General features: G+C 38.6%; 1 protein-coding gene across 3 annotated transcripts in view; it reads right to left on the bottom strand.

Annotated features, from left to right (window-relative positions):
- The window catches only part of LOC113531825 (kinesin-like protein KIF21A), a 46,876-nt gene extending 34,686 nt beyond the window's left edge, over positions 1–12,190 (bottom strand). For all 3 annotated transcript variants that reach the window (XM_026922743.3, XM_026922745.3, XM_026922746.3), the window contains exon 1: positions 11,825–12,190. In XM_026922743.3, the coding sequence (XP_026778544.3) occupies positions 11,825–11,868 (44 nt within the window). In that variant the 5' untranslated portion in view covers positions 11,869–12,190. The remainder of the gene's footprint in view (positions 1–11,824) is intronic.
- Positions 12,191–12,427: the final 237 nt, after the last annotated feature.

The raw sequence follows: 12,427 nt of genomic DNA, 5'->3' as shown, positions 1-12,427 counted from the left end.
AGGTAAACCTATTTGAGGATAAGAGGTGAATATTGAAGGCAAAGGTAAGCTGTTTAAGGCCCTCAAACCTTCTAACCCCTAACCATGTGATGGGTTTACTAGGTTTTAAGCTACAAGCCTTATTATAGCAACTACAGTGACGGCTAACCTCACTAAGCTTCCTCTTCTCAGGGTTCAAGCTGAGCTACAAGTCTATGAACATAACTTTTGTTCTGGATTATCTTGTTTGCTGGCTGCTAACTGATTAAAATAAAACTCTTTAATAACTTAAGGATGGGATTCTATGACCTTTTATTTGTCCAGTGACTATAAATTGTTTGAAAATGCTCATTTAAGTAACTGTGTTCAAAGGTCTTTCTCCCAGAAACAGGAATATGGAAGTGTGTATACACAGAAGTACAGGCAGCCAATCAGATTGCATGCTTCAAGATCCTAAAAGTTGAGGCCAGAAAAGCGTACAAAAGTTATCAGATCCTTCTATCCTTGAGGAGTGAGGAGTGTCTGAGGCTATGACTACTTACTTATTAACAATGTAGTCAATATTTGTGAAAATAAAGGTGAGACATTCAGGGTAATTGAAAAAAACAAACACAACTATATTGCTTTACATTGAGTAAATGGACACTCATTGCTAAGGAGCGAATGTAGTCAGTTAGCAAAGACGTGTCTGGTGTGTGATTGCTTCTTTAGTTTTGGACTGTAGGTACAATCCTAGTGCACCCAACAAGTTGCCCTACCACAGGATGTCTCATTTAAAATGATTTCCATAAATACATATTTACATATTTGAATACATATTTAAATCAACTGCTTGAATCTACAACACTGATATGCTACATTATCCAAACTTTATCCAAACTACTCCATCATTTGTGCAACTTACAGGTTTTCAGGACAACACCAGCTTCGTGCTACAGTAGCCTGAGGCATGGCATAAAACACTTTAACTTAGTGTGTCTGCATTGCAAATTAAAACAATCTTGCGTCTAAGATGTCTGCCCCTTAATGTTCTACCAATTAGCAGAACTGTTGATTTTTATAGATTACAGAAAGCCACACTGTGTCCTTTACCATACTGACATGTCTGTAAGATATTACCTAAGAACTTGAAATAGTTTGAGGAAGATATTCATGAAAAGAAAAAAAAAAACATTAAGAGGAGAGAAGACTTCAATTAGTTGTTAGAATATCCTGGGCAGTCAACTATATTTAGGATATGTGGAAAATTGTGTAAATTTGATTTGACCAAACTGTTCTTTTAAATCCACTCCTCAACTATGAAAAGACTGAAATAAGTACAACTACCACTGCTGCTGGCTGGTTTGACCTTTGCTAATCTCAGGCCTAATGGAAGCTTATCTACCACCAGGGCTTTAGGTGTCACATGTCAGAGGGCCAATATGGAAAACAATGTGTACAAAGTAACTAAGAGATTAATCTGCAGGAGCAGTTGCTGTGTCATGGCCTCTGAGTCAGGCACATGAATCGATCGCAATGATGCTACTGATCTGAAATAGGTCTCTGGAGAGGAAACGGACATTATGGGCAATTTGATTTCCTGCTCTCGCTAACAGCTGACTCACTGTCTGCCCCAGAGATGAGAGCTTTTCTGTAGCTGACCTCATCTTACATCATTTCTAAAAAAAAAAAAAAAGATTTTGCAATTGCTTTGCAGTTGAACATCACGTGATCCTTGAGGAACATTTATGAAAAAGGGAGTCCAGCTCCTTCTGGTCAAAGTGCACTTAAAAGTACCAGAGGAAGGCAGTGCTTACTTCTAAGGATAAAAGACAGGGCCATAAAGGAATGGCTCATTCAGTTGTGGCTATTTTACAAGTAGTACTGAGTGATTCTGAATTTCAAAACATCATCTTTTGAGTGTGCTTGCAGCTGCCACAGTGGATTACTTATTATGGATTTATTGCTGAGGAGTACAGTATGGGACATAGCATGCATATTGCTTAAGTCATTACAGTAAACAATATGAAAGACAGAACCCTGACGAAATGTACCAACCCTTAATAATAAACATTATCTGTGTTTACATGCACACAGCAGCTACGTTCTTAGCTAATAACTAAGTTAATAGTTTGTCTAATAAACTAGAATTAAGATATTTATTATCTTAATAAATATCATCACTGAAACAGCCACTTCTTGATGGACTTGCTATTAATCAAATGTTATACAAAACACCAATCTTTATGACAGATATGTTTTTCATGATTTACACCTTTCCCACAAAAATAGTTCGATCAAGCCCTTCTTTTGACATAAAAAAAATGGAAAAATAGACTCCAGCATTTTCTGATTGCAACAGTCAGGAGCACAACATAAGTGTTTACTTGGACCGTATGTTTTAGTCAGGATAAGTTTAGGGCATCTAAGACAATCAGACTCTTCTGTATAACATAGTCATATCTTGGTCTGTCTAACAGTCATATTGCTTAATAATTTAGGAATTATTTGGCATAGAAACTTACTCTGAATTGCATATTGTGACAGAGGGCAGAGGCTTAACGGAATTGCATATTGTGACAGAGGGCAGAGGCTTAACAAAGGAAATCCAGTTGTGGCTTCATAGTAAAAAGATTTTGTTATTTTGGTTGGTTTATAAACCACCACTCTGAAAGTGTTTTATATTTTTATTCTTCACTATTCAATTTTCAAGATGAAAGTTAGTTATACTATAAACAGCACACCCATACCTTTTTTTTGGCCAATCATATGTTTTGTTATTCAGTCATTCAGCAACAGGTACATGTGACGAAAAAATTATTGTATTAAAAATGGGCAAAAATTGGCATAAAGCTCTGAAGGGAGAAATATATATTCAGGAAATATATGTTAAAAAGGAGCAGTATATCTTATACTCTACTGTGCAGTATGTTTGTACTACTGAGGAAAAACTGTAATGCAAAGAAGCTTTAAAAAGTTATTTAACAATTCATAATTCTTTAATCCTTAATATTAAGGAAAACTGTATAAAATACACTATATACCATAAAAATGAATCAATATGTAGTGTAACCAGCACAGTGTTGATGTTTTAGCTGAAAAGTGGTATATTACATAATAGGTTACTTCATTTAACATACAAAAGAGTGAGGCTGGAATAATAAATAATATCTGGATGCTCCCAAAAGCCTCATATAAAAAAGAAAAAAAAAGCACAAAGTGAGAGAAACATGATCATGGTTCCCAGGCTTGTGGGATATAGTGTTGCTTTCCTTTCCTTTCTCTCACCTCCAGCTCACCGACAAGGTCACTTTTCATTCTGTGTAACCTTAGCAAACGCATCTACAGCTGTGTCTCGTCTAACCTGCTCCTCTGAACTCAGGAAATGATGGCCACATGAAAAGGACCAGGAGGAACAAAGAGACAGAAACTGGATGTGAGGATTTTCCCCTTGTCAGAACATCAGGCCCTGTTTGTCATTCCTGCTGCAATTCCTGCTGTAAGCCCTGCTTACCTGGGCGACATCACAGGCCCGAGACAAAGGCCTTCTCAAATTTGTGGGGTTTTGAGTTGAGGCTAAGCTGCTGTCGACATGTTTGGTGGTTGGTACTCGGGGCAGTTTACTGTTTTTAGCTCAAGGACCACTATTGTTAAGATGTAGAGGTAATGTCTGGCATGATGACATTCAGGAACAGGTACAAACAAGCCTCTTTCAGCCCTAAATGCTCAGGGGACATATTACACTAAACTTTCCATAATCCCTTTACAGGGTACAGATTCACAGAGTGCAGATGCTAGACTTCATAAGCTAAACCACAGGAGCATGTAGATCTGCACTGATCCCATTTTTCCATTGCAACAATATCAATAATCAAAAATATGAATTTATTCTATATGGACAATAAGTTACTCTTTACAAGTGAAATGTCACAAGCTTGATGGACAAATGATGTTAGCATTCATAACCTGTGTTAGGTAGAGAATAATTTTTTTCTCCCCAATTTGGTCTTGTCAATTCCCAACCACTAGCCAGCTCTCCCTTATAATACAACAGCTACCAACTGAGGTGGATGAAGTGTAACACATGTTTCCTCCCAAATATGTGAAGACAGCCAACCATGTTTTCAAACTGCTGCTCATGCTCACACACACTCTGAGGAAAGCGCTATCCGCCCTTTTCTGCATACATGAGCTCACAGAGACGCTCACAAATGGCTAGTGTCTCTGTGATTGACAGGGAGAAAGGGTATGCCAACCATCCCAGCCAGACCTGGCAACTTCGCTCCCATAGCAAAAAGCTTTTTATTTTTTGGGATGCTTTGTGCTCTTTATAATGCAGGTTTGCAATCAAATTATACTGCCAATATTAGGTCACAACATCTCGTCACAACATTTCCGAGTACACAATTGGGTTCACTTCCCTGTCTTAACCAGTCTGCATTTACAGTGTGAGATATGCATGACATTAATTTCCTTAGTTCATGGCATAAAACATGTCGGCTAAACAAATCAGAAACTTTTGCAAGTGTAAAACAAACAGCAATCCAGCATTTTAGACCGATATCACCCCGGTCTAGTGTTGGAGGGAAAAGGACTTTTTAATTCTGACTCATATTACTTTTATAATGCTGACAGGTTGATTGATCTTAGCGTTTTATCTACTATAATGACAGATGAGGAACTTTGGCACAGTCAGCCTCCCTGAAAGCTGCATTTGCTCACTGAAAAGAATGCAAGTTAAGTAACTAAGCGAGGTTCAGCGGTCTCAAAGCACCCTGAATGGTTCACTGATCAGCTCTCGACAGCTTCCTCGGTCAAAGGTCATGATGCACACATGAGCGGCTGCAGGAAAAAGGGCAGAGGGCATATGCGGAGCTGTCAGATTGCCTCATGCTCTGTTCAATGAGTGGAAAGCCAGCAAAGACAAGGACGCAAAACAGCCACCTCCCCTCCCAAAACAGTGCAGTTATTAATGGAAAGGAGCTGCTGATTCCAGCGTGATTTGATATTGGCTGACTGTACATAGGGGAAATGCTGAAAACACAAGATAAGGAAAATGTGGAATCCTGTTGTCATCCTGCACCTATTGGGAGCTGAATGGGAGCTGAATGGGAGCTGATTGCTATTCCAGCAACAGCCAAACAGGCTGAATGTGATTTTCAAGAATTAAAGAAATTTGATACAATTAAAGCCATTTACCTTTAATTGTTAAACCAAATTTAACAATTTGCCCAAATTAAAAAAAAAATCCAATATTTTATAACATAAATTTGAAATTTCACGAGTAAAAGTGTGAAATGGACTGCAGCATTGCTTGACGACTTACACAGACCAAGTGCAAATTATACGGCTAACAGAATCGAAGAAATCGAAAGTTTGTCAAAACTTGCAGTTTGGAACCTTATCTAGAGCCTTACTTCTCACTTGATACGCAATTTATGCATCTTTATGAGAGAAGAAACAAGACCATATTTATGCATTTTAACAATTTTCTTTAAAAGTAACATATTTTACAGCAAAAGCCACATCTAGCACCAGCTTTGCATCACATTACACTGATTCCCTAAAAAGACAAGAAATTATGTGTATTATCATTAGTATTAATATTATATTATGTATAATATATTATTATTAATATATTTAAAACATAGCCTACTTATGTGCTCTTACTTTTAGGTCTGACCAATCTGTTTATCTCTTTTGTTCCTTCTAATCTTTAGTCCTCTCCTCCTTCTTCATCTCTTCTACCTTATGCATTCTACTACTACTACTACTACTATTATTATTATTATTATTATTATTACTTCACTGTGATTGTATATTATTTTATGTATTGCCCTTTTAATATTTCAGTAATCTTTTAGACATTTAAGTTATCTCTGTATAGCATTTTGGTCAACAAAAGTTGTTTCTGAATGCACTATATAATAAATTTGACTTAAAAAAAAAAAAAAAAACACACACACAAAGAGGTAGGAAAATCTGTTTACAGAATTTTTTTTATGAACTTCTAAATCGTACAGCATATACCAGGGATTTGAGAATGCTTCCTACTTCCTCAGACTTCTGTGCACTTTAGCTGTGTCATGAGGGCACTCAAGCAAAACACACTACAGATAAACACACCACACTGACAACTCGACCGAAGGACTCCCTGCCATGCATTTAGCTGAAGCAGAAAGGCGATAAGATAAACCTCAAGAGGTTGTGGAAGTCAAGCTCCCGCTCCGATTGCCAGCAACTTTGATAAACATTGAGATATATTCAGCTTTTGCAAACCATGAGGAGTGGATTTTCTGGTTGACCTCATCTGAAATGAGTCAGCACTTTCTTGCAGCCAGATGACAGATGGCTCCCAGAGACATGGTCCTCTTTCAGCTCTCGACAACCGGCTCATAAATATTGATAAGAAGCGCCACACAATTAGATATAGGACGACACAGCAGGTGGATGTCTCGGCTAGCCGGAATGACAAAAAAACCCGGTAGCAGGCTTTGATGGACATTTCCAATCAGTCCAGAGATTATGATGACCTTGGACATGAAAAACACATAGCAACAAAATGTAAAACAGCACTCAGCTGCTCTTACGTATGCTCGTAAATATGAGTCCCATAAAGATTATAAATCCACCAGGGTTCGGTCAGGTTGCTCAATAATGGCTGCCCTACTGACTTTTGGCTCATTTCCTTTCCAAACTGATGCATGGATCAAAACAAGACTAGCACTAGAACCGAAATGAACACACCATTGTACGCAAAGAACACTTGCAATCCCATTGACTGAGAGATGAACATTACAAAGAGCACTATTGTGTAGTCTAAGGCTTTTCATTATTAATGGCTTGGATTAAAATTGCAAGAGTACAGTGGCACTCAAAGGACCAGCAGCTGAGACCAAGGCACACACAGTCAAGCATTTCAGATGAGCCCTTCATAGAGCACACACACTTATAGAGATGCTTACAGTCATTGTGTATCAATCACTGAATGAAGCTTGTTTGTGCATGTGTGGTTGGTGGGCTTATTTCACTGCTGTGTGCAAAAGTCAGGGCACACAAACATCATGTTAACAAACGTCAACTGCGCTGATATGCAGTTGTGATGAGAAAACAAGATTACATATTCTATCTACTCACACAAATTTCAGTGGATAAAGTTCTGTATAACTGGGAGTTGAAAAACCAGGACTGTAAGAGTGCTACTGTTGAAGTCTTGAGCAAGATTCAGAAGAAAACGCCAGCGTTTCTAATTCCAGTCACTATCAACTTTATCGTCTTCATTTGATCTCGTTTATAATGGAAGTCTATGCAGAACACATCTCTTTCATGAATTCTTCAGGCAAAGGCAAAGAATTTATGGTTATACATTATTAATATAGTCAGCTGATCAATATGGTCGGTGTCCACCTGGTCACACATCGATGCAATAAAACCAGTAAACTGTACATCATTGGAATTGTTGTTTACTGTAGAATAAAACTCCAGCTTTAGTAAAACATTCTGTCATGTCTTAATTGTTTAATGAGCGTGACCTTCAATTCACGTTACACAGCCGCATATGATGGCTAATGGTCTGTCGTTGAATTCTGACAAACAGCCTAAAATGATGAACTCAGATTTTGGCAAAAATTGGATTTTTCGGTTTATAAGCTACTTTGACATCTTTATTTTACAAAAGCATAAACAAATTTTACCAAAACAATATGGAAACGTTATTATTGACTTTATAATCTTGTCTAGGCTTCCTGCAGCGATCATACTAGGTTTAAAAAAATAAAAATAAAAAAACAGTCAGAGATGTCTAAAATCTGTGATTCTCTCACACAGTGAACATCAGACTTTGATCAAGTTGTTGGACAGCGACAAGCCTATGTGCCTATTCAATTCAGTTAATAATCAGATACTGTCTGTCAAAATGTCCATGATGCATCTGTGCCACATTCGGAATTAAACCTTTAAATGCAATTTTCCCCATTCTCACTTTTGGTGGTTGCCAGATTTTAAAAAGCTTTTCACTCTACTGTACATGTGTATTTCTATAATGGTAATGCAGTCTTTTATTTCAGTTTTAGGTTTGAGAAAAGCCCTGACCACAGTGCATGCTCCTCAAAGACAGGAAGAGACAGGAAGCTTCTAAACCTATTTTCTGCATTAGGGAACTAATACACTAATGAATTTCAAAGTCTGTCAATTAACCCAACATGAATGAGGTGATATCAACACATGGCATAGCTCCAGCAAGCACAGACAGGTGTGTGAATGAAGTGTGGATTATCAGCACAAGCCCAAAACGCATGTTACAAACCAGTTCACATTCCCTGGCAGGTTTGTTTATCAGCGTCAGCTGATAAACAAATGAACAGGTTAATTTAACCACTAATTAACAGGTTGCCTTGGCTTTGTATTGGCTTTGCAAACAAACACTGTAATGACAGACTGAGTTCATTAAACTCTGGACATGTTGACTATAATGAGATTATGTACTAATGTATAATAGTTTTGAATGATATTTAAAAACTGACCAGACAAAAAACTGAATATGAAGAAATAAGTGCTGCTGTAACCAGTAACTGAGATAATTCTCCAAGGAAACCTGTTCTGATGCTCACATTAAACAGACAAACATTGAAATACATCCAAGACAAACAGACTGAGCTTCAGGAATTAAACTAAAATGATATTGTCGATTCAGTGTTTATGTGTGTGTGATAATCTTCAGGCAGTATGTTGACCTGCTATGTTTAGGTCTTGAGATAAAGGTGCAGAAGGCAAGATTAGTCTTTTTTTTCCCCAAAAACAGATGTTTAACGGTTAGTTGGGTTCGACATTTTAATCATTATGATTTTTTTCCTCCTTGAGCCCATTCTCCCATTCCCACCCATGTTCGCGAAACACCGCCCTCAGGATCAATTCTGGCCCATAGAGAGTCTATAAAATGACTGACAGGAGGCCCATCCAAACACACACAAGCATTCTGGACCAGGTTTTCTTAGCTACTTAGTACACTTTTGCTAAGACCATGGCTTTATCTATTTTTTTTTAAATCATGGTCTACATATCTTCAAAGTTATTTCTACAAGTAAGGAATAAAAAAATCGACTACTGCACCTTTAAGTGTTGATCTTCTTCTTAGTATGGATTAGGGATTGACACATTGTCACAGGATGAGTATGCCTCATTGATCTGAAATTAGTAAAGCTACCTGCCATTTACGAATGCAAATCAGGATAACATATAGATGATTAAACTATTAGATGGTTTACTAGAAAATGTGCACCTACTGTTTTATCAAAGCAAACCCTGTGTCATGTCAAAATACAGTTTGTGTGGCTCATTCTTCATCCACTGAAAGTAGTAAAGCTAACACATGCAAATCAAATGTCCTTATGTAAAAGGGCTCAGGCGGATCCCACAAAGGTTACTTTTTAATAATAAAAGAGTACAAGAGCACATGCAATAACAAACCACTGCGCCCTTTTTTTAAACTGTGTGCACCTGCCTATGCTCTCTGTTCGTTCTCTTTTCCTGATGTTTGCTATGCAAAGAGGACGTTTCCATACGAATGCCCAGGCATTTACTAAACACAGAGTGCGCACTAGGTGACATTTGGCCCAAGTCGAAAACAGTCAACAAACTACTGCTGCGTCAAAGTCTGACTCTGGTAACTGGAGCTGTATAGTCACGCTAGAATAAAGTAACCTGAGCCAGGCTACGAGGCTTTTGTCCTGAACAGTGCCTTCTTCAATGACAAAAGCACACAATATATGCCCGTACCTGCTTCCTGTTTTAGTCCCTGTGTTATTGAACTGCTTTCAAAGAAAGTAATTTTCTCTATAAATCACAGGTGTTTTCAAAGGTGGCTTTGTGTAACATTTCTTCTCTTATTCGCCTGTGTTAAATGTATGTATATGTACAATATGTTTTGGCTGTTGAGGCTTTAGCCCATGTCTGTATGGTCATGTTCAGGAACAGTTTGGTGATAATTCCTATTTTAAAACTGACTCAAACGGTTATGATTGGTGTGCCTAACTTAAAATATCCAGGAAAGAAAAATCCATCCTGAACAACTTAATCATTAATATCATCCAAGATTTATTTTGTGATGAAATTTTTTCATTAACATCCTTCATGGACATGTTGGTTTATGTTGTCTTTGGTAAACAGTTTCCTACATTACCCACAATGCCGTTTGACCGCAGGTAATTCGCAGGTTGGAATGACCTTTTCAACCTTGTCATTTTCAACCTTGTGCCGCATTTGACATACAAAATGGGAAAAAAAAGCTAGCCAGCTAACAAACTTTATAGTTAGTGTTATAGATTTAACAAGCGAATGTCTGTATGTTGATTGCTCTAAAGCAAATACTTATATATACAGTATAACTCATTTAAAAGTAAGAAGTACTACTTTGTTTACTTCTGATGCTGTGAGCAGCCATGTTGATTTGACGTCACTCTATAAACTGGAAAGGACCTCGCAATTGACAAGACTATGCCAGGTTGATGAGTAGGAATTTCAAGTTTTCTTTGGCTTTTCCTGGTTACTGGTTGGGAATTACAAGTTGCAACCTCTAGTCGAATGCAGCATTAGCCCTCGCTTCACCTCTAACCTAAAATGAGCGATGCAGCAGCACTTTAGTCCTTTAGTCTGTCCAGTTCTCTCACCTCCTCATCTGTACATACACTCTGCCAAAAACAGATGATGCTTCAAAGCTTTAACCTTCATGTTAATACCATCTTGTGCTTGTCATCTCATAAACTGCTAACTAGCTGAACCGAGCCTGATACTGTTGTATCTCAGCACAACTACGTCGTATAGCTGCATTGTATTCCCAAACCCTGAGGTCTGATGTTTGCTGTCTCCACTCTTTCGTTGTTGGATTTCCCCTTTATGTGAGGAATATATACTAAATATATAGTTTTATTTTCCTCCTATTAAATGCCACTGTAGCAACGTCCCGCTGTGATGTCAAAGTGGCAGACAACCACTAGCTTCTCACACACAGCCTCAACCTACAAATTAGCACCAGAAAAGTCAAGCACATCACAAAGATCTCAATACAAAGATATTTTGTGTGTTTCAGGGAGATTGCTTCCTTTAAGCTGAACTCTTCAGGAGTAGTTAAGGACTGTACTTATGCTCTGACCTCTTGGCCCAAACACAGCTGTCCACACAGCAAGTGCTTTTCACTACATTTAATCCACTGGCTACATTTCTAAAGTGGACTAAATCCAAGATACAATACCATAGACCACAATGCCTGCCTGCAAAATAGTAATTACAGTGCAAGCCGTAAATTACGTGATTCAAATCTTCATCTTTCTTTCAGTCTCATGTGCACAGGAGCTCAGTAGTTAAGGTTATGGGAAGCTTAATGGGAAGAGTTTAAATACCAGTCCTGACACTGACATTTAAGCAAGGAAATTAATCCTAAAGTGCTTGAATCTGTAATTTGTGCACTGTAAATTGCTGCATAAAGGTGTATGCAATATTTCAGGATATTTGGTCAGCCAAGTAGATCAGGATGCACAATGCAAATTAGAAATATTTAAAGTATGTATATGTAAAGGCACTCCAATTTATTATCAACATAAACTGCACAAAATAAAGCCTTAGGCTGGATCCCACATGTCTCCCTACTACCTATGTAAGTGCACTACATGCAGTACACAATAATGATCGTCTACACCCTATGTAGTGCACGAGAGGAAGAATAAAGGGCGATTCAGGATGCAGCCCCAGCCCAAGCCTCCATGCCAGGCTTTGTGGCCAAATAACAGGTACATGGCGAAGGGGCGGTGCCTAAATGAGCATCAGTGGGACAGAGAGGGGACAGAGAGGGGACACTGAGGGACTACAGGCCTACCTCAAAGCCACTCGTACAGAACTTTCATCCTGTCCAGTCGTCATGATCCACAGCCAGCAGGATCAGCGCGTCCTGTGTATGTCAACTCTTCAGTATCGGTGCTTCTGTTGATCGGCTTAAGCAGGTAGCTACAGCGGCGGCGGCGCTCCTCTTATTCTGCCATGCTGCTCCTCCTTTTCAGGAGTCGGGTCGGTTTATATTGCTATTACAAATAAATAATCATTCATGTTCGGCCCTCCTGTAGTCCGAGAGTTTTTACCCGAGCTTTATTTTTCAATACATTCCCGATGCCGCGTCTCCAAGCAGCGCCTGCTGAAGCTCGCTCTGCGCTCGAGCGGAGTCATTCGGCACAGTGGGCGTGTCTCCACGAGAGGCAAACGTCATCAGGCCACACCCTCCGGTCTGCTCGGTCATGATTAAAAAAAAAAAAAAAACATGCCGCCGATTGAATGGCCAATGGCTAGACATAATGTGCACTTCTTAGGATGAAAAAAAAAAATCCATTGTTTCATGCCCTGTGTAGGTCACATATACAGGGAGCATGGAGACATTTGAGATTCAGCCGCTCTTTGTGTCAATTTCTAATTATATCGCTATTGTACA

This window comes from Pangasianodon hypophthalmus, chromosome 18 (genome assembly GCF_027358585.1).
Source record: "Pangasianodon hypophthalmus isolate fPanHyp1 chromosome 18, fPanHyp1.pri, whole genome shotgun sequence".
In the NCBI taxonomy this organism is placed as follows: Eukaryota; Metazoa; Chordata; class Actinopteri; order Siluriformes; family Pangasiidae; genus Pangasianodon; species Pangasianodon hypophthalmus.
The sequence above is the reverse complement of the archived record's forward strand: the minus strand, read 5'-3'. Positions and strand labels throughout refer to the sequence as shown.